A 21,011-nucleotide genomic window follows, 5' to 3' on the forward strand; every position below is an offset into this window, starting at 1 on the left:
CAACAATAGCTGACCTTCTCTCCAACCTTATTTTAAATATTTTAAAGATTCAAAGTATATAGGTTGGAAACCTGACGGGTTGCCTTATATCGAGCTGTAAGATAAAATGGATCCTCCCTAGGTGTAACAACGCCACGTATGATAAATCTTAACAAATTCAAAAAGACTTGAAAAAAGTTCTATCGATCTCATTTACTATTGAATATTTATTACCATGTAGCTTGCTTGTTCATTAAAATTACAACAATAGTGACCTTCTCTCCAACCTTATTTTAAATATTTTAAAGATTCAAAGTATATAGGTTGGAAACTTGACGGGTTGCCTTATATCGAGCTGTAAGATATAATGGATCCTCCCTAGGTGTAACAACGCCACGTATGATGAATCTTAAAAATTCAAAAGACTTAGAAAAGTTCTATCAATCTCATTTACTATTGAATATTTATATAACCTTAATTTATTTCCAATTTACTTATAAAAATTAAACTACGATTCTTTTTGATATTATTATATTCAAATTACTATTTTTATATTAATAATGTTTGATTTTAATATTTAATATTTTTAAATGTCTTTAAAAGTTATAACTAATTTTTATCAAAATAGTATTAATATTGATCATTACTTAAATAAATTACATAACTTACATAACTCATATAACTTACATAATTTACATAACAACTTACATAACTCACATAACTTACATAATTACATAACAACTTACATAACTCACATAAATTACATAATTTACATAACTCACATAACGTACATAACAACTTACATAACTTAACTAATACATGTAGTTTAATGTAATAATTTCCTTAAAAGCATATAGTTTAAAGTTCAAATTTCATAACTTACATAATCTACATAACTTACATAAAACATAAAAATATATCATATCAAGACTTACATAATAAACAACTTACCCGTGTAACTTATTGCCAACTTTAGACTTTAACAACTGCGAAATGGATAGGACTTGGATGAATTTCTCAAGGGCAAGCAACTAGTATCAAAATGGAGTGTAGATTTTGCATTTCACAACTCAAGCCAAGAGAATATGATTCTTTTCCCATGTAAGAAGTGTGGCAATATCTATTGGCATTATCGTGAAGTTGTCTACGAACATCTAATTGTTGATGGCTTCATTCGGGGGTATAAAAAATAGATTTTCCATGGAGAGTGTACACCTAGTGGAGCCTCTTCGACGATTAATCCGGGTTATCCTTATAGTGGTTACCGTCAGTATGTTAGAGAAGATGACATGGAAGGTATGATGCGGGATGCATTTAATATACGGAGTGAAGGTTTCCAATCATTTCCACCAAACTATGTTGCATCCGATGATTATAATATTGGTGGGAATACTTTTATGGAAATGAGAAGAAGTGTACCAGATGAACAACTGAATGAAGAAGCGGCGAAGTTCTACACATTACTTGGTGAAATGAATGAACAACTTTATGAGGGATCAAAATTTTCGAAAATGTCATTCTGTATTCGCCTTTTCCACTTAAAATGTTTGGGAGGGTGGACCGGAAACTCTTTGACAATGCTGTTAGAGCTTTTGAGAGAAATGTTCCCGTTTGCAAAAATCCCTCAATCATGTAAAGACATGAAGAAAGTGATAAAAGATTTGGGCCTTAGGTACAACAAAATTCATAGTTGCCCAAACGATTGCATGTTGTATTGGGGTGATCGGAGAAATCAATAGTCTTGTCATGTTTATGGTAAATCTCGTTGGATGAATAGAGATGCAGAAGATGTTAATGAGGATGAATATGGGCCACAGTCAATAAGGAAGCCAAACAAGATTTTGCGATATTTCCTGCTAATCCCAAGGCTTCAAAGGCTATTCATGTCGTTAAAGACAGTCGAGTTTATGACGTGGCATCATGATCAACGTACGGATGATGGATTATTAAGGCATCCTGTAGATTCTTTAGCATGGAAATCATTTAACAATAAATTTCCAAGCTTTGCAAGTGATCCTCGAAGTGTAAGGCTCGGGTTAGCATCTGACGGATTTAATCCTTTTAAAATCACGAGCACCTCGTACAGTACTTGGCATGTGATCCTTGTTCCTTATAATTTCCCTCCATGGCTCTGCATGAAGCAATTTTCTTTGATATTATCTATGATTATCCCCGGAGAGAAAGGCCCCGGAAATGATATTGACATATATCTGCAACCACTTATTGAAGAGTTAAAACAATTATGGGCGGGTGTTGAGACGTATGATGTATTAAGAAAAGAGAACTTTTACCTACGTGCTACTTTGCTATGGACAATTAATGATTTCCTGGCATATGCGAATTTATCTGGTTGGAGTACTAGAGGACGTTATGCTTGTCCTTGTTGTGCTGCTCAAACGTGTTCACAGTGGTTATATAATGGGAAGAAGTTCTGCTATATGGGGCATCGTCGGTGGTTAGATGAAAATTATAGCTATAGATTTCAGAGGGCTTTATTTGACGGTACTGAAGAGTTGAAAAAAGCTCCTGAGCAGACCATTGGATTTGAAATCTTATTCATGTTAAAAGATATGGATTTAAGTTAAGGGAAGCTGAATCAACCATCTAACAGACAAACAAATAGATGATCGAGGGATGAATCTGATGATGAATCTGACGACGAGGATGACCCTAATGAGGCGGACTTGTGGAAGAAAAGAAGTATATTTTTGAGTTGCCTTATTGGAAGCATCACATATTACGCCACAATCTTGATGTGATGCATATTGAAAAGAATGTCTGCGAGAACATCATCCAGACAATTTTGAACGTCGATGGTAAATCAAAAGATAATCTTCAGAGTCGACTTGATTTAGTTCACATGGGAATTAGGCGTGATCTTCATCCCCAAGTACGTCCTAATGGAAAATATTGGTTGCCGCCTACAATTTTTGCAATGTCAAAGGAAGAGAAAGAAATGTTCTGCACGGTGTTGAAGGATATAAAGGTTACGGATGCATATGCATCAAATATATTTCGATGTGTAAGTCTTAAAGATCAAGACTATATTCATTAAAATCACATGACTATCACATCTTGATGCAAGATCTACTTCCAGCTTGCTTTACGGTCTCAGTATGTCAAAGAAGGTAACGCTCGTATAATTGAACTGTCCAATATAATGAAAGCAATTTGTGGCAAAGTTCTGAATGTTGAAGAACTTGAAAAAGTACAAGATCGAGCCGCTTTGACATTATGCAATTTGGAGAAGATCTTTCCACCTTCCTTCTTCACAATTATGGTGCACCTTGTCATTCATCTCCCTCGTGAAGCAATAATTGGTGGGCCGGTTTTCTATCGTTGGATGTATCCAATTGAAAGGTGCTAATTTATTTCAAAGGCATTCCACCTTTATACCTATAGTTACCAGTTTTGATAATGTTGTATATGGTGTTTAGGTTCCTAGCAAATTGAAGTCTTATTGCCGTAACAAGCGTTATCTGGAAGGATCGATTGCTGAAGGCTACTTGGTAGAGGAGTGTATGACATTCTGTTTTAGATATTTAGAAGATGTTGAAATAAGATTAAATAGACCAAGTAGAAATGCCGGACTCAATGATCCTAGCTTGGCCTACACTTATTTATTTCAAAGTTATAGAGAACCAATCGGCAAAGTTGAAATTGCAGAATTAGATGACCGATCTTGGATACAAGCACATAGATATGTTCTTTTCCACCACGATGCACTTGAACAATTACACAAGTAAGTTCTAGAATATGATAAATATTCATCTTTTTTTGATTTGTTTATTTTTTAACGAATTAAACATGTTTTTAACATAGTGAGTACAAACAAGTCTTAAGATCTCGTTCACGCTCACGAAGATTACAACATCGCGAGATTAATAGGTTATTCGCAGAATCTTTTCATGAATGGTTAAGCCAAACGGTATGCAACTCAACATTTTATTGACAAATAATAATGTTTTCTCATAACATTTACAATTACTCAATTTACTTTTGATTCAATAGGTTTGGAGTGTGAGTGTCGTTAATGACGAAGTTAAATGGCTTTCCCAAGGTCCGAATCGAGTAGTAAAAAGATATAGTGGCTTCATCATGAATGGATTCAGATTTCATACCAAATATCGCGAGAGATTGAGGAGAACTCAAAATTGTGGAGTAGTTGTTAATTCTTTAATTACAAGTTACGCTAGTGCTAGGGACAGTAATCCTGTCGAGGGAAATGTGGAGTATTACGGACTTCTAACTGACATTATTGAGTTGGATTACTATGGAAAATGGAAAGTTATCTTATTTCGATGTGATTGGGCTGATGCTAATACTGCTCGTGGAATTAAAAATGATCAGTTTGGTTTTACAATGGTGAATTTCTCTCGATTAATTCACACTGTAGAACATTTGATAGACGAGCCGTATGTATTTTCTTCTCAAGTTAAACAAGTTTTTTACTCGAAAGATCCAATTGATGAGGGTTGGTACGTTGTACTCCGAAACACCCCTAGAGACTTATTTGACATGGGGAATGGAAGTAGAGATGACATCATTGAAAGATCAGAAACTTTGCCTTTTCCAAAACAATACTTAAATGAAAATATCCCTAGTACTAGTACACAATTTCAATGGGTTCGTCAGGATGTGGACGAAGATATTTACGATTTATGATGTAGTAAGATTTTATGATTTTTATTTATATGTAATGTTATAATTTTAACATTGGTCATGTTATATAATTTAACTATTTTATATTTACTATTGTTGTTATTTCTTACTAAAATTTTAACTATTTTATGTGTTGCGGAAAAATGCCTAGAAGAAGATTAAGAGATCTTAGTATTGTATGAATACTACAAATTTGGAAGAAGTAAGTCTTGAGCAGACAGCTTGTTGGAGCGTCTTGGAGACACTTGACGAGTCTGTGGAATTTCAAAGTAATGTTAAGTTTATTTTACAAATTGTATTAAATTTTATTACTGATTTATTTTTAAATTTCAATATAGTAATAATTTATTATTTTTTAGCTGAAAATGGTCGGACGCGCAGAGGTCGAGGATGTACGCTCCTAACAGATTATATAACTTAAATCCTGTCGAGCGTGTCAAAGTAACTAGAAACAACCATGGTCAGCCTGTTGGACAAGAAGCTCGACTTTTAGCAGGCTATTTGGGCATTATAGCACGAAATGCCAATATGTTGCCCATCAACTACGAATCATGGCATAACATGCCTGATAGCAATAAAAATCAAGCTCTCTAATATTAAGGTAACAAAATGTTAATGTAATTTATAATACTTTGGTTTAAGTTTCATTTATATTTACTTCATAAACTTGTGTTTTTTAGGAGAGGTTTGCTTTAGAGGTCTCTGATGCTTATATCAAGAAGGCATTGGGTAAAAAAAGGAGAGACCATAACAGCATTTTGAAAAAAGAATATTTTAAAAAACCCATAAGCCTCGAAGAAAAATTGCAAAATGTCCCACCGGGAATGCTGATGTACCAATGGGAAGATGCGTTCGATTTTGGAATTCGAAGAAAGGAGAGGTATTATGTACTTGCAAACTCTTATAAATTTTTCGGTTTATAGTATTTACTATATACGTAATAATAATTTCATTATGTAGGACCGTGAGCGAGTTGGAACAAGGAGCAGGCAAAAACAAAAATTTACGCACATAGCAGGATCGAGAAGTTTTGCTTGTGTAGCTCAGGCCGCGGTACTATGGATTTATTAATTCTATCAAGTATTAATGACTTTTTACTATTAAATAATATTTACTACTATATTGTAGGAAGCCTCGTGCGGTCAAAAGTTGGACGCCTTGACTTTTTGACATTACGCACGAGAAAAAAGATGGAACTCCGATGACATCCGAGGTGCGAAATTATGGTATATTTACTTAATAAAATTTGATTCATTATAAATATTTATAATATTTAATTGTAATGTTTTAATTAAATCGCTTTTTATTAGTTTAATTTAAATAATGTTATGTTGTATTCCTTTTATTGTATATTTTGTTTCTAACTCTTTAACCGATTTATTAGGAGAAACTAAAAGATAAGAAGGCGAGTATGAAGCGATCGCTTGATCGATAGTTCTGTTAATTTTGAGGATATTGATAATGTAATTATTAATGAAGTTTTGGGTCCCGAAAGGTATGGTCGGGTTAGATTTCAAGGATCTGGTGTTAACCCGACCCAATATTTTGGATCCACCTCGCACCAATACATGCCTTCCAAGAGTCAAAGTCAAGCTGAAGTTCAGAGGCTAAAAGATTAGATAGTTCAGATACAAGCTAGCACAGATGAGCAAATTTCTCAACTTAGAGCGGAGGCAAGCAGCTTGGGAAGCAGAGCAAGAATAGGGAGGCGAGGCGAATAGAAAATACAATGAACTCTAGCTACAGCTTCAGTCTATGATGACTATGTTCCAGCAATTTCAAAATCCGCCATCTTAGACATTTGTTTTCTTGTAACTTTTAACATTATTGTAAGAATATTTTGAATATTCATTTACAATTTATATAATATATTTTTCGTATAATTTTGTATTATTTAAATTTGCGGGTTTTGGTTGGATTTCATGGTATATTTACTGTTTTTGGTTGGATTTCTTGCAGGAGGGTTGGATATAAGTGCAAAAATACATATTGCAAAACTGGGCAAATTAGCGGCGTTTTTTAAAAAAAGCGCCGCTAAAAGTCCTGGTTTTCTGTGGCGTTTTTCTAAAAAGCGCCGTTAAAGACCAGGACTTTTAGCGGCACTTTTTTCAAAAAAAACGCCGCGAATTTTACCGGCGTTACCTATAGCAACGTTTTTTGCGGCGCTTGAGAAAGCGCCGCTAAAAGTCTGTTTTCCTGTAGTGAGTCCTACGATACTTTAAAATACGATTTAAAGTGGTTTGAGACTAAACCTATAACATTTGCAAACTTTAAGAAACTTAGAAAATTTTCTTTGATTTCAAGGTCACACGCTCGTGTGAACAGGCCGTGTGCCTCACAAATTATTTTATTAAATCTTTCACTTTGAATTTGTTCATCTCTTTCAAACTGTTTGTCGTTATTGGTGAATAAAATCACAAATTATTTGCAGACTTATAAAAAATTAAATTGTTTTATTAAGTTTTAATTTTATAAAATATTTTTTATTTTTAAAATATATTTTATGTACTTTTATAGAGTAAAGGTCAAATTAACAAAAAAAATGCAACCATTAACGGTAAAAAATTATTTTGCATTTTTATAATCACCACATAAACCACTCTAACAGTGAAATTGAATATATGGACCAAGATTTTTAGATTAGAAAAAGTACATGAATTCAATGTGTCAAAAATAAAGCGTAAGAACTAAATTTTAAATTTTGAAAAACTATAAAAAATTTTAACATATTTAAACCATTAAAAAATGTGAAAATTTGTTGACTTTTGCTTTACATATATAAGTCCAAATATAGGTAAGTTGCAATTAAACTAAGCGACCATGTAAGAACGTTGTTCACACAATTTGAAAATTTCCTACATTTGTGGGGACTAGCATAGACAGTTGATCTACTAAACCTTAATGAGTATAACTTACGATTTAAGTCTCACTCACTCACCAAATAGAAAGCTCACTTTATACCTTAAACAAGATCATCTCTTTGTAAGATTTCTACTTGATTTTTTTTTTAAGGTTAGATATAAACTAAATTACTGTCTTTAGTTTACTTACAATAATGCATTCAAAATAAAAGTTCTTATTTAAACAAATAACGTGTTCTTTCATTTGCTATATCTAACCTAAACAAGCTGTGTAAATATACAAAAATACGGCTTGTTAAGTTATAATTAATTACAATCACTTTTACACATCAATAAGCACATATAAAAGTTTTCAATTATCTCTATAAAGATTGAAATCTCTTCAATACTAAACACTCATAGTGATTCAATCTTATAAACAATAGAACTTAAATTACATTAACATACTTTAATCCAATTCTTGTTTTATTTGATTTCAGCATGTCTTAGCTTCATAATTCGGTCCATAATTAATCGCTGAGCCCGTAAAACAAAAGCCCATAATAAACAGTACAACAACTTAAATAAGGCAAGTTCTATCTAACCTTTAATTATATCTCAAGTTGCAATTGGAGTAATAGCTGGATGATAAAATGACATTAATAAAATGATATAATTTTTTATGTTTATATAAGATATTTCATTGAATTTAGTGTTACTAGTTAATCAATTTAAAAAAAAACTTAAAAACTTTTTAAAAAATAAATTTATTAGAAAAATTATAAAACATTACAAAAATAATAATAAAGTATAAAAGATCAAGAAAAATTATAAAAACTTAACAAAAACAAAAAATTGAAAATTTATAAAAAATTTCTAAAACACATGGATTTAAAAAAATCAGTTTTATGTCATTATTTTTAAAATAAAAAATATAAAATTAATAAAATGCACATTTTAATGAATTCAAACAAATAAATTTCTAGTCCTCCTTAAACTGAGATCAAATTTTACCAAAATCAAAGTGTGAATAAACCAAATAAATTTTATTTTTGTAGAAAATAAACTTAATATCTGTAAACTGAAATAACTGAAAATGTGTCTGTAACATAAAAATTGTTAAAACTACAAACTCCCACTAAAATTGAATATCCTAGAACGACATACACCCATATGAGTAATGTGCTCATAAAAAACACTTCGAGTGTAGTCTTTTAGTAAGTGGGTTTACAATCATGGAGTTTGTCCCAATATGCTTTATAGGTACCTAACCACTCTGAACTTTAACTTTAACAACCATGAACTTAAATTCTATGTGCTTTGACTTTGATGTACTCTTGTTGTTATTGGAATAAAGAACTACCAATATTCCATCAAAATCAGAATTTTTTATACCTAACAATGTACGTAATGTTCGGACGCATACGTACTTGAGCATACATTAGAATCGTCGCTCTTAAAACGTAGGGAATCTTATACATTTCTTTAATCTCAAAATCATTCTTAGGGTATTGGTCGAGACTTAACTTATTATTGACAAGAAGTATGTCATTAACATATAAAATCAAATATAGAACCTTACTGCTAATGTGTAACACCCCTTACCCGTACCCGAGACCGGGGACAAGTACGAGGCATTACTGGACATATATATGAGCATAAACGGAAAATACGGGTTATAAAATTTCATTTCAACTCAAAACAAACCCAATAACATTGTAGTGTCCCAATTTTGGGCCTACGAAGCCCTAAACAAACATTGAGAAAGGTTCGGGACCAAACTAAAGATCTGAGGAAAGCATATAGGTTAATACCTCGCACGCCCGTATTGAGATCATACATACGCCCATGTGCATTGGGACACGCCCGTGTGGTCACCCCGTGTCCAAAACTTGAGTATTCTGTTAGTTTCACATGGCCAAGACACACGCCCGTGTGTTTAGCCTGTGTTCGACACTGACTTAAAATTTTAAGTGCAGGGGACACACGGTCATACCAAAAGCCCAAGGGCGATCCGTGTGTCACTCACGGCCTAGACACATGCCCATGTGGACCTTATTAGGCTACTTTTCAAGCCTTTGGTCACCCTCAATTGCCCACTCTCATCTATATCTTCTACTGATATCCAACATGCCCTAATCGTACTCAAGTTCTATCATAATTGTCAATTGCATGTAAACCTCATATCATTGGGTTTGCACATACTAGGTTACCCTTTTTGTATTAAGGATTATAGTTTCATTAATCACAATATCAGATTTGGCTCGTCTTTTAACTCATTGCCAACTGTGATCCTCCCAATTTCAAATGAATTGGTCACATTTATCGTACCCATTCATAATACACCATGTAACCATTTCAACAAGTAAAAATTGCATGATTAGTAGAATAGCAACTTACACCAATACAGGCCATATATCAACGCCATATACAAAATGAATAGACATAACATTCAAGCCTTTAGATTCCGAGCCAAATGACACATATGACAAAATGACCCAAAAATACCTATACATGCCATTGAACAAAATAAAGTATCTATGTACCAAAGTTGGACTAGTTGATAGTGTGTTGACTCTCCAACCGTCTTCCAACCTTTATGAGTCCTCTAGCTCTGAAAGACAGGGAAAAGAGAAGGGTAAGAATTTTCATACTTAGTAAGCTCGAATAACCGGAAAGTAAACTTACCAAGTAATTAGCATACATCCATAATAGATAAGGAAACCAACAAGTATGAAATGGTTCCCTATCACATGCACTCAACCAATGAGTTAGTCACATAACAAAACACCATGTAATTTATCTTAGATGAGCTCATCATTCAACATTTCATTTTGTACATGTATTTCATGTTAATCTTGTTGAATGTCTAGGAAATCTCGATGGAATATCCATTAACCATCAATTCGTAAGGATGATCATTTTAGGTGTGCACTCTCGCGAACCTCACATCTTATGGCAGGATTACCAGTCCAAGCTAAATCCCCCATATCGTAAATTCATAAGGTGATGTCTAGATTACCAGTCCAGGCTAAGTCCCTTATTGCGACAAACACTTTTGATGAGCTCGGATCTGAATTACTAGTCCAGGCTAAATTCAGACCCTGATCAGATTACCCGTCCGGGCTAAATCCATAATGTACATGTATTCTTCAGGAGGCTCAATCATCCAAAGGAACACCCGTCCGGGCTAGATCCTTTTCATAATTGAGATCAGCGGATTACCCGTCCAGGCTAAATCCTTTCTGCAACACATACAGAATCTAAAAATCACATGAAACATGGTTCATCCATCGAACTTCCTTTTCAACCTAAACCGGGACATTTGTCACATGTCATTACAAAAAATACATTTCATAGGTTTTTCATTCCACCATCAAATATAATATCCATAAATTCATAAATTATACAATTAAGTATATTATGAATTTACTTTTAGTTATTCAAATTTACATGGTATTCGTTTCGGTTCTGTGTTTTAGTTATTCCGAAACCTTTCGTTTTTCTCGATCGACCTCTGGAATTTGTTCCTTGGGGTTATTGAGCTTGAAAATGTTGAAAACACTAGCTATGGTGTCCCTTCAATTTTCGGCAACCATGGAGAAGAAAATGGCTGATTTTTGCCTTCTTATCCCCATTTTATTTCATTAAAATGCCAAATGACCAAAATGCCCTTAAGCCATTTCTTTAAAATTTCATCCATGCAAACCCATTTTTGTCCAAAAACTTAGAAATTGGGCAAATTGCTCCTCAAGACCTTCTAATTTATAATCTAAAGCAATTTCATACAATTTGTAACACTCCTCGCCCATATCCGACGCCGGGACATGGTTCGAGGTGTTACCTGACTTAACTCAATCAACTATACAAAATCGGGAGGTAAAATTTTGATATATTTTAAAACTTTTACTTTCATAAGCAATTAGTTCCTTGAATGGGCTTACGAGGCCCAAAGCATACATTCCAGACGATTTAGACTTAACTAAGAATTTAAGAAAAACTTGGTTAAATTCATGCTTTACGGTTCCACACGCCCGTGTGACTCGGAACACGCCCACGTCCTCAGCCCGTGTGCGACAGTGACTTTAGGGCACGGCCATGACACACGCCCGTGTGGCCTACCCGTGGTCAATACTGGCTTATAGACACGGCTATGTTACACGCCCGTGTGGCCTAACCGTGGACAATACTGTTTTAAAAGTTTAAGTGTAGGGGGACACACGGCCATAACACACACCCATGGGGGTGAGCCGTGTGTCACACACGGTCTAAACACACGCCCATGTGTCTTACCCGTGTGGACAAACTAGTCTATTTTCCATGCAATTTTGTTACCCAATTTGCACAACCTACACAAGATCATTTCAATATACTAATTCCATCCCAAAAGACATCAATTCATCCAAAGACGGAACATCATATACATTTGCCAAAATGAATAATAGTCATTATCTAGGCTTAATAAAAATGAAGGGATTTTATCTTAAGCCAATATAAATAAACAATTCTCACTAATACCAGTCCCTAGTCTAGCCCTATACGTGCCATAATAAAAAATATAAATCCAACTATACCGAGTATTACGGCTGATAGTGTGATTGATATCTCTGACTTCAAGGGATCCTCGAGTAAAATGACAGTACTGAAAGAAAAGGGAAGGAAAGAGAGTAAGCATAAAGCTTAGTAAGTTGCATATAAATATATATATACAACAACAACTTCACCATTTATTAATTATACTCATAGCTAAAAGGTAAGTATAAACTGGATTTACTCATTACCATCAACTCAAATCATATTTTCTAATCGAGCTCATTAGTCATGCCTACCAAATAGGTACTTGTTACACTTACAACATTATCATACTTTCCTTATTAAATCTCTTTCTTAACTCTTAAAGTTGAGCCTTTTGGAATACTACCGGATATTCTATAAGCCTCAAACATGGGTTAAGTTACCGCTGCCATGTCCCAGACATGGTCTTACACTGGCTATCTCCATCGAGACCGATGCCATGTCCCAGACATGGTCTTACACTAGCTCTCGTGTATATGTGCTGATGCATGTCTCAGGCATGTCTTACACTAGACGAAACTTAGCCGATGCATGTCTCAGACACGTCTTACACTAGCTAACATCATCAAGGTTGGTGCATGTCCCAGACATGTCTTACACTGGCACTCACCTCTACGCCGATGCCATGTCTTAAACGTGGTCTTACACGCGCTATCATGATGCGGCTTATGCATGTCCCAGACACGTCTTACACTAGCCTTCGTCCAATGCTGATGCCATGTCTTAGACATAGTCTTATACTAGCTCTCACATAACCCAATGTCATGGCATGAACATCCGATTTGTTTCCTAGGGTTCTTACTAGATCTTTCGACTTTCTCAATCATAAATACTTATACTTAGTTCCAATTCTAGAAATTTATGCTATATCAAATCAATAACAATCGAATACATGCATTAATAATATAGTTTTATTATTTACATACAACTTACCTCGATTTATAAAAAGTATTTGACTAGTCGGCTTAATCAAATTGCTTGGCTTAATTAGATTGCTTGGTTTTGCCCCGGTCTAGGCTCAGTTTTGGAAAATCTTGATCTATAATAACAAAATGCACTCATTCAGTCATTAAACACAATTAGGCTATCTAAAATTTACATCTTTGGTAAAATGACCATTTTGCCCCTAGACTTTAGCAAAATGACCATTTTACCCCCATGCTGAAAATTTTATTTTTATCGAATTTCTTCGTATTTCAAGCTTAGATAAACTCTTTTTACTACTAGAGCAACCAAAAATTCTCACTATTTCACACACTTATTACTTAGTTTGCAACTTATGCAAAAAGAGTCCCTTTAGGTGTTTTCATGCTAACACCCTTCATAAAAGTTGCTTATAACACAATTAGAACTGATATTCCTCCATAAAAACTCAACATATACCACAAATAAATCCATGGAAAAATCCTAAACTCTTGACCATTTTGTAAGATATCACCCTCATTTGAAAGCTCATGCTTCAAGGGTCTCAAAAGTGTAAAAATCTTGAAGAAAACTAATTAAAATCACTTACTTATGAGTGCTTTAAGCTGCTGTAGATTTTTGAGCTTTCAAACCTAAATATTTTATGATAATTTCGGTGAAGAAAGAAGATGGAAAAGAAGAAAATGATAGCTAGGCTTTTAGGCATTATTTTATCACCAAATCATGACATCATCTACCTAATACTTTGACTATTTGTTTAAAATCCATCACATGGCCAACCAACACTATTAAAAAGAGTGTAATTTCCCTTTAAAAGCCCTCAATTTTGATTTTCTAGCTATTTAACACATTTGGGTACTAAAATGTAACTTTTGCCCTTTTTGCGATTTAGTCCTTTTTTGCAATCGGGCTTGAAAATATTAAAATTGAAAATATTAAAATTAGCTCACCAAATTTTTCATGCACTAATATAATCACAATATAACCTCATAAAAAGAAAAAAAAATATTTCTATCTTTGGATTTGTGGTCCCGAGACCACTGTTCCGACTAGGCCCTAAATCGGGTTGTTACATTTCTCCCCCTTAGAGATTTTCGTCCTTAAAAATCTTACTGGTGAATAAGTTCGAGTACTGTTCTCTTAGAGACTCCTCGGGTTCCCATGTGGCTTACTCGACTCCATGTCTATGCCACAAACCCTTCACAAGTGGTATATTTTTATTTCTTAGCTATTTGACTTCTCGAGCTAAAATCTTGACCGGCTGCTTACTATAAGTCATGTCTGGAAGAATCTCAACTTTAGTTGGCGTAATTATATGTGAATGGTCTAATTTGTATCGGCGTAACATAGACATGTGAAACACATCGTGAATCTTTTCTAACTCTGGTGGCAAATCCAAACGGTAGGCAGCAGACCCTACTCTCTCGGTAATCTTATAAGGTCCTATGAAACGAGGACTCAACTTGCCCTTTTTACCAAATCTGAGGACTTTCCTCCACGGGGAAACTTTCAAAAATACCTTATCCCCGACTTCAAATTTAATCTCCCTTCATTTCAAATCCGCGTAGGATTTTTGTCTATTCGAGGTGGCTTTCAAACAGTCACGAATCACCTTAACTTTTTCCTCAGCCTCTTTAATCAAATCCACCCCGTGAATCTGATTCTCTCTCAACTCGGTCCAGAATAAGGGTGTTCGGCACTTTCGCCCGTACAAAGCCTCATAAGGTGCCATTTTTAGACTCGACTGATAGTTGTTGTTGTAGGTGAATTCAAGCAATGGTAAGTATTTTTCCCAACTTCCTTCAAATTCAAGAACGCAACACCTTAACATGTCTTCTAAGATCTGTATTACTCTTTCCGATTGTTCGTCAGTTTGTGGATAAAATGTCGTACTGAAACTCAACTTGGTTCCTAGAGCCTCTTATAACTTTTTCCAAAACCTCGAGGTGAACCTCGGGTCTCGATCAAATACAATCGATAACGGCACACCATGAAGCCTCACAATCTCAGAAACATACAAGTCTACCAACTTCTCAAGGGAGTAGTCGACACGCACTGGTATAAAGTGTGCTGACTTATTGAGCTATCGACAATAACCCATACTGCATCTCTCTTTTTCGGGGTTAGAGGCAAACTGGTCGCCAAGTCTATGGTGATATGATCCCATTTCCACTCGGGAATCATAATAGACTAAAGTAAACTTGAAGGCACTTGATGTTCAGCCTTTACTTATTGACACACTAGGCACTTGGAAACAAACTCCGAAATGTCTCTTTTCATACCCGACCACCAATACATTTTCTTAAGGTCGTGGTACATTTTCATGCTACCCAGGAGAACTGACGAACAACCCCTGTGTGCCTCTCGTAAAATCTTCTGAATGAGCTCAGTATTTTTGGGTATACAAACTCTATCTTTGAACATTATACACCCATCAGCACTAATACAAAAATCTGACTTAATCTCTGATTCACACTGAGTTCTCTTGGCTTGTAGTTTCTCATTATCTTTTTGAGCTTCACGGATTTCATAAAGGAAAGTTTGGCTCTCAAATTTTCTAGGACCGATCCATCACTAGATGTAGTCAATTGAGCGTTCAAGGCTCTTAAGGCAAACAACTACTTCCTACTCAAAGCGTCAGCGACTACGTTCGCCTTTCCCGGATGATAGTCGATAATTAACTCATAATCTTTTATTAGCTCTAACCATCATCGTTGCCTCAAATTCAACTCTTTTTGAGTCATTAATATTTTAGACTCTTGTGATCGGTAAATACTCAGCATCTCTCACCATATAAATGGTGCCGCCAAATTTTCAGTGCGAACACTACAGCTGCTAGCTCTAAATCATGGGTCGGATAATTCCTCTCATGAGGTTTTAGCTGTCTCGAGGCATAGGCTATAACCTTGCCTTCTTGCATTAGCACACACCCTAAACCGTTTAGGGAGGTGTCACTAAAAACTAAAAATTCCTTACCCGACTCAGGTTGCACTAAAATTGGGGCTTTGGTAAACAAAGCCTTTAATTTCTCGAAGCTCTGTTGGCACTCTTCTGTCCATTTGAACTGGACATCTTTCTGCAGTAGCCTTGTTATCGGTGTAGCTATCATGGAGAATCCATTTACAAATCATCTATAGTATCCCGCCAGCCCCAGAAAACTATGAACCTCTGTCACATTCCTTGGCAGTTTCCACTCCACAATGGCGAAGATCTTATTTGGATCAACTTGGATTCCATCACCCAACACTATATGTCCTAGAAACCCGACCTCCTTGAGCCAAAACTCGATCTTATTAAACTTGGCATAAAGTTGCTTATCCCTCAAGATCTATAACATAGTTCTCAAATGCTCCGCGTGCTCATTCCCTTTATGCGAATAAACCAAGATGTCATCAATAAAAAGGACGATAAACCTATCCAAATACGGACGGAAAATGCGGTTCATCAAGTCCATAAATACCACTAGGGCATTTGTTAATCCAAAAGACATAACAAGAAAGTCGTAATGCCCATATCTCATCCGAAAAGCAGTCTTCGGCACATCTTGCTCCTTGAATTTGGTAGTAACCCAACTTCAAATCTATTTTAGAAAATACAGTGGCTCCTCTCAGTTGATCGAAGAGATCATCAATCCTCAGTAAAGGATACTTGTTCTTCACTGTCACCTTGTTAAGTTGTCTATAGTCGATACATAACCTTATCGACCCATCCTTCTTTTTCATGAAAAGCACTAGAGCACCCCATGGTGAGCAACTCGGTCTAGCAAAACCTTTAGCTGTTAACTCTTGCAACTGCACTTTCAACTCCTTCAACTCAGTGGGGGCCATTCTATACGGTGCAATCGAGAATGGCGTTGTGCCGGGAATTAACTCTATACCAAACTCAACTTCTCTTTCTGGAGGTAACCCGGGCAACTCTTCCGGAAAAACATCTATAAACTCACAAATCACTGGTACTAACTCAATCTTCGACTCGGACACTTGGGTATTCAGCACAAAAGCTAAATAAGCTTCATAACCTTTTCTTAAATATTTTTCGACGACTAAAAATGGTATTACCACAGGCCGGTTATCTGACAAAACTTGAAGAGCATCACCATCCTCACATCTTAACTGAATTATTTTTCTTCCACAGTCTACCACAACACCATGGGAGGTTAGCCAATCCATCCCAAGAATTACATCGAATTCATGAAATGCAAATAACATCAAGTTGGCCAGAAAGCAATGGCCTTTAATCATCAAAGGAAAGTTTCTACATACTTCATCCACTAATACATGCTTGTCTAACGGGTTAGACACTTTTATTACAAACTTAGTGGACTCTACTAACATGTTTATATGGGGCATCAAATCCATACATATATAGGAGTGGGTAGACCCTGGGTCAATTAAAGCAACAACATAAATGTCATGAATAGAAAAAGTACCCATAATCACGTCAGGAGATTCTGCCTCCTCACAGGCACAGATAGCATAAGTCCTCGCAGGCGCTTTGCCCTCGGACCTCTCCACTGCATCTCTAGTCGCGCCTCTATTATTAGCTCTACTACCTATTTTTCTTTGGGGTCTGCCCCTCAAAGGAGCACTACTTGCCCTCACCTCTTGATTTTTCTCTTTGTCATTTATTTTGGGACAATCTCGGATGAAGTGGTCAACGACCCACACTTGAAAAAGCCCCTTTCATTTACTCGGCATTCGCCCAAGTGGCGTCTCCCACATTGTAGACATTTCTGCCTATTTTGATCCACGAACCTTTGGTTAATACACTTCTTTCGAAACTCTTCTTGGAAAAATTCCCAAGTGATCCTCTCTCTCGATACAACAGACACAAGAGTGTTCCACCACTGATAAGCTGAGTCTCGTAAGAGTGACACGGTACATGTAACGCCCCATACCCGAGACCGTCGCCGGAGTCGAACACGAGGTGTTAATAGACTTAATTCATTACTTAAACAGCTCAAACAATTTATTTTTAAAATTTTTAGTCAACCTAACAATCTGTGTCATAGTCGCTTAAAAATTCATATCTCGAGTTATGAAACTCGAAATTCAATTCCGTAAATTTTCCCTGAAACTAGACTCATATATCTATTTCATAATTTTTTTATATAATTTTTGGTTGAGCAATTTAGTACAGTTTATTAGTTAAATTCTCCCCTGTTTCAGAGTTTGACTGCTCTGACCTCTGTGTATTACGAATCAAATATCTCCCTGTACAGAGTTTCAATGACTATACCATTTGCTTCTAATAAAACTAGACTCAATAAGGAATCTGTAAATATAAATTATGACTTCTAATTATCTTTGAACAATTTATGGTGAATTTCCAAAGTCAGAACAGGGGATCCAGAAATTGCTCTGGCCCTGTTTCACAAAAATTTAAACATCTCATAAAATATAACTCATATACCTGTTTTGTTCCATCCATATGAAAATCGACTCATAATTCTTCAATTAAATATATTATTCATCATCTAATTGTATCTCTACTATTTTTAGTGATTTTTCAAACTCACGTCACTATTGCTGTCTGAATCTATTTTATGATAAATTTTACCTATTTCATGGTTTCCATGGATTAGCTAGCAATTTAGCATACATAACACCAAATATGATCATGATTAGCCATTCCAATGACTAATCATTACCAAGTATTTCCATACCACTCAATAACCATATCATAAGACCATATACACAAAATGATTATAATGCTATACATGCCATACTCAAAATATACAAGCCATTATGCCAAGATGGTATACAGATAGTGTGAGCGTGCCTCCGACCGTTTACGATTTCCGAGCTGGCTTGTCAACACTACAAGGAATGAAAAGGAGGGAGTAAGCATAAATGCTTAATAAGTTCACATGCAAATAGCAACATAACCATATAAGCAAACATAAAACATCATTTGCATAATCATCACCAAGACATTCATATCACATTTTCATTTATCATTTTACCATATTGTTGTTATATCGATTTTTCAACCCGAGGGTTAAGTACATACCTGTTCAAAGTACCGATTTCACAACACTTAACAATACGTCCCTTTCAGCTTGAGTATTCCTCCATTTCAGTAGAACTTTACCCATTGAACACATCGGAATATAATTCGGATACATGGAAAGTTTGCACATAAGTGCCACATATGTTGCCAAGCTACCATGTAACCCGCCCATAAGCGAACTCGGACTCAACTCAACGAGCTCGGGCGTTCGCATCCATAGGTGAACTCGGACTCAACTCAACGAGTTCGGATGCCTAGTTACATTTCACGAACTCGGACTCAACTCAACGAGTTCGGACATTCGCATCCATAAGTGAACTCGGACTCAACTCAATGAGCTCGGATGCTCAACCATCCTAGTGACATATCACTTGTATCCTAATCTATTCCTAAGGTTCAAACGGGATTTTCCTCGAACACATCTCCTTGCCATCTTCCGTAAAATACCGAAACCAAAACTCGGTAGTACTTTATATTTAATAATTAATACACATAATTTGCATTTTATTCGAAAATAACCACAAAGCATAATATTTCATGATAATAATCAGCATCATATCATATAAACAACATTAAATTTCTTAAAATGACAATTATGTTACTACATTTACACATGAACTTACCTCGTATGCGAAAATGGCTACTTTTACCATTTCGTCCACAACTTGGTATTTTCGCTATTTTAGCCCGAATTTTAGTTTTCCTTGCTCTATCATTTAAAATATAGTCTAATTAGGACTCACATGATTCAAATTGACCCAAAATCATATTTTGGAAAAATTACAATTTTGCCCCTAAACTTTTGCATATTTACACTTTTGCCCCAAAGCTCGTAAATTAAACTTCAGCCTATTTTCTTATGTTTTATGACACGCTGATCATTTTTCCCTTCTATGGCAACATCAAATTCTCACTCTAACATGTACTTATGACTATTAGGTATTTTTACCGATTAAGCCCTTTTGCTCGTTTTCACTTAAAACCGAGTAGCACAAGTTGTCTAACATAATTTAAAACATCATATTCTATCATAAAACATCAAAATACACAAATTTCACCTATGGGTATTTTTCCAAATATAAACCCTAGGTTAAATTATTGCTAGCATAAGCTAAATCGAGCTACCGGGACTCCAAAAACGTAAAAATCATTAAAAACGAGGCTAGAACGGACTTACAATCGAGCTTGGAAGCTTGAAAAACCCTAGCCATGGTTTCTCCTTGCTATATTCGGCCATGGGGTTGAAGATGAGCAAAATTGGCTTTTAATTTTGTATTTAAATTCATTTTACCCGTAAATGACCAAAATGCCCTTTCTACTAAACTTTCCAAAAATTCCATCCATGTCCAATTTTTGTCCATAGACTTAGAAATTGGTAAAATTTCTATTTAAGACCTCCTAATTAATATTTCAAAACAATTTCATACTAGAAACTTCTAGAATGCAAGTTTTGCAAATTATTCGATTTAGTCCCTAATTTCAATTTAAGCACTTTATGCATAAAATTTCTTCACGAAATTTTCACACAATCATGAAATCATATCATAGACCTTAAAATAATCATAAAATAATTATTTCTATCGCAGATTTTGTGGTCACGAAACCACTATTCTGATTAGGCCCAAAATCAGGATATTACAGTACACTTCACGCACTCATCGGGTGTGCATGATAGCTCATCAAATACCCTCATGGTATTTTCTATCCAGAACTCTGCTCTCTCCGGTTCATCATCTACACTAGCTTGAAATTCCTCAGCCCTTTACTTTCAAATCTTGTCTACCGGAGGCTTTTCTCTCCTAAACATGTTTGAACCTTGCGGAGCCACTGGGGTATACTGAGGAATCGGAGCAGGTGGGGGAGGTGGAGTGTTTGGGTTCACACGAACGAACTCTGTGTACCAAGAATCCATCATTTGGAGGTAGGCTTCCCTAGCCCCTTTGCCTTGGCCCATACTTAAGGGCTCACTCTCTATCGGCGCAGTCCCTTCTGTGGGAGTCGGTGCATTACTCTACACGT

At 35.5% G+C, this 21,011-nt stretch overlaps 1 protein-coding gene across 1 annotated transcript; it reads left to right on the forward strand.

The window, feature by feature from the left end:
* Positions 1 to 5,018: 5,018 nt before the first annotated feature.
* Positions 5,019 to 5,663, forward strand: LOC128280595 (uncharacterized). Its single transcript, XM_053018808.1, has 3 exons — positions 5,019 to 5,242; positions 5,322 to 5,521; positions 5,602 to 5,663. The coding sequence occupies exons 1-3, from the start codon at positions 5,162 to 5,164 to the stop codon at positions 5,654 to 5,656; spliced, it is 336 nt and encodes a 111-aa protein (XP_052874768.1). The 5' UTR covers positions 5,019 to 5,161; the 3' UTR covers positions 5,657 to 5,663.
* The last annotated feature ends 15,348 nt before the right edge of the window (positions 5,664 to 21,011 follow it).

This window comes from Gossypium arboreum, chromosome 9, assembly GCF_025698485.1.
Source record: "Gossypium arboreum isolate Shixiya-1 chromosome 9, ASM2569848v2, whole genome shotgun sequence".
Classification (NCBI taxonomy): Eukaryota; Viridiplantae; Streptophyta; class Magnoliopsida; order Malvales; family Malvaceae; genus Gossypium; species Gossypium arboreum.

Bases quoted from the DNA above. Each gene is read 5' to 3' on its own strand.
- LOC128280595 (XM_053018808.1), top strand. From the start codon at position 5,162: ATGCCAATATGTTGCCCATCAACTACGAATCATGGCATAACATGCCTG. The intron at 5,243-5,321 runs GTAACAAAATGT...TGTGTTTTTTAG, and splicing joins TCAAGCTCTCTAATATTAAG to GAGAGGTTTGCTTTAGAGGT. The intron at 5,522-5,601 runs GTATTATGTACT...TTCATTATGTAG, and splicing joins GGAATTCGAAGAAAGGAGAG to GACCGTGAGCGAGTTGGAAC.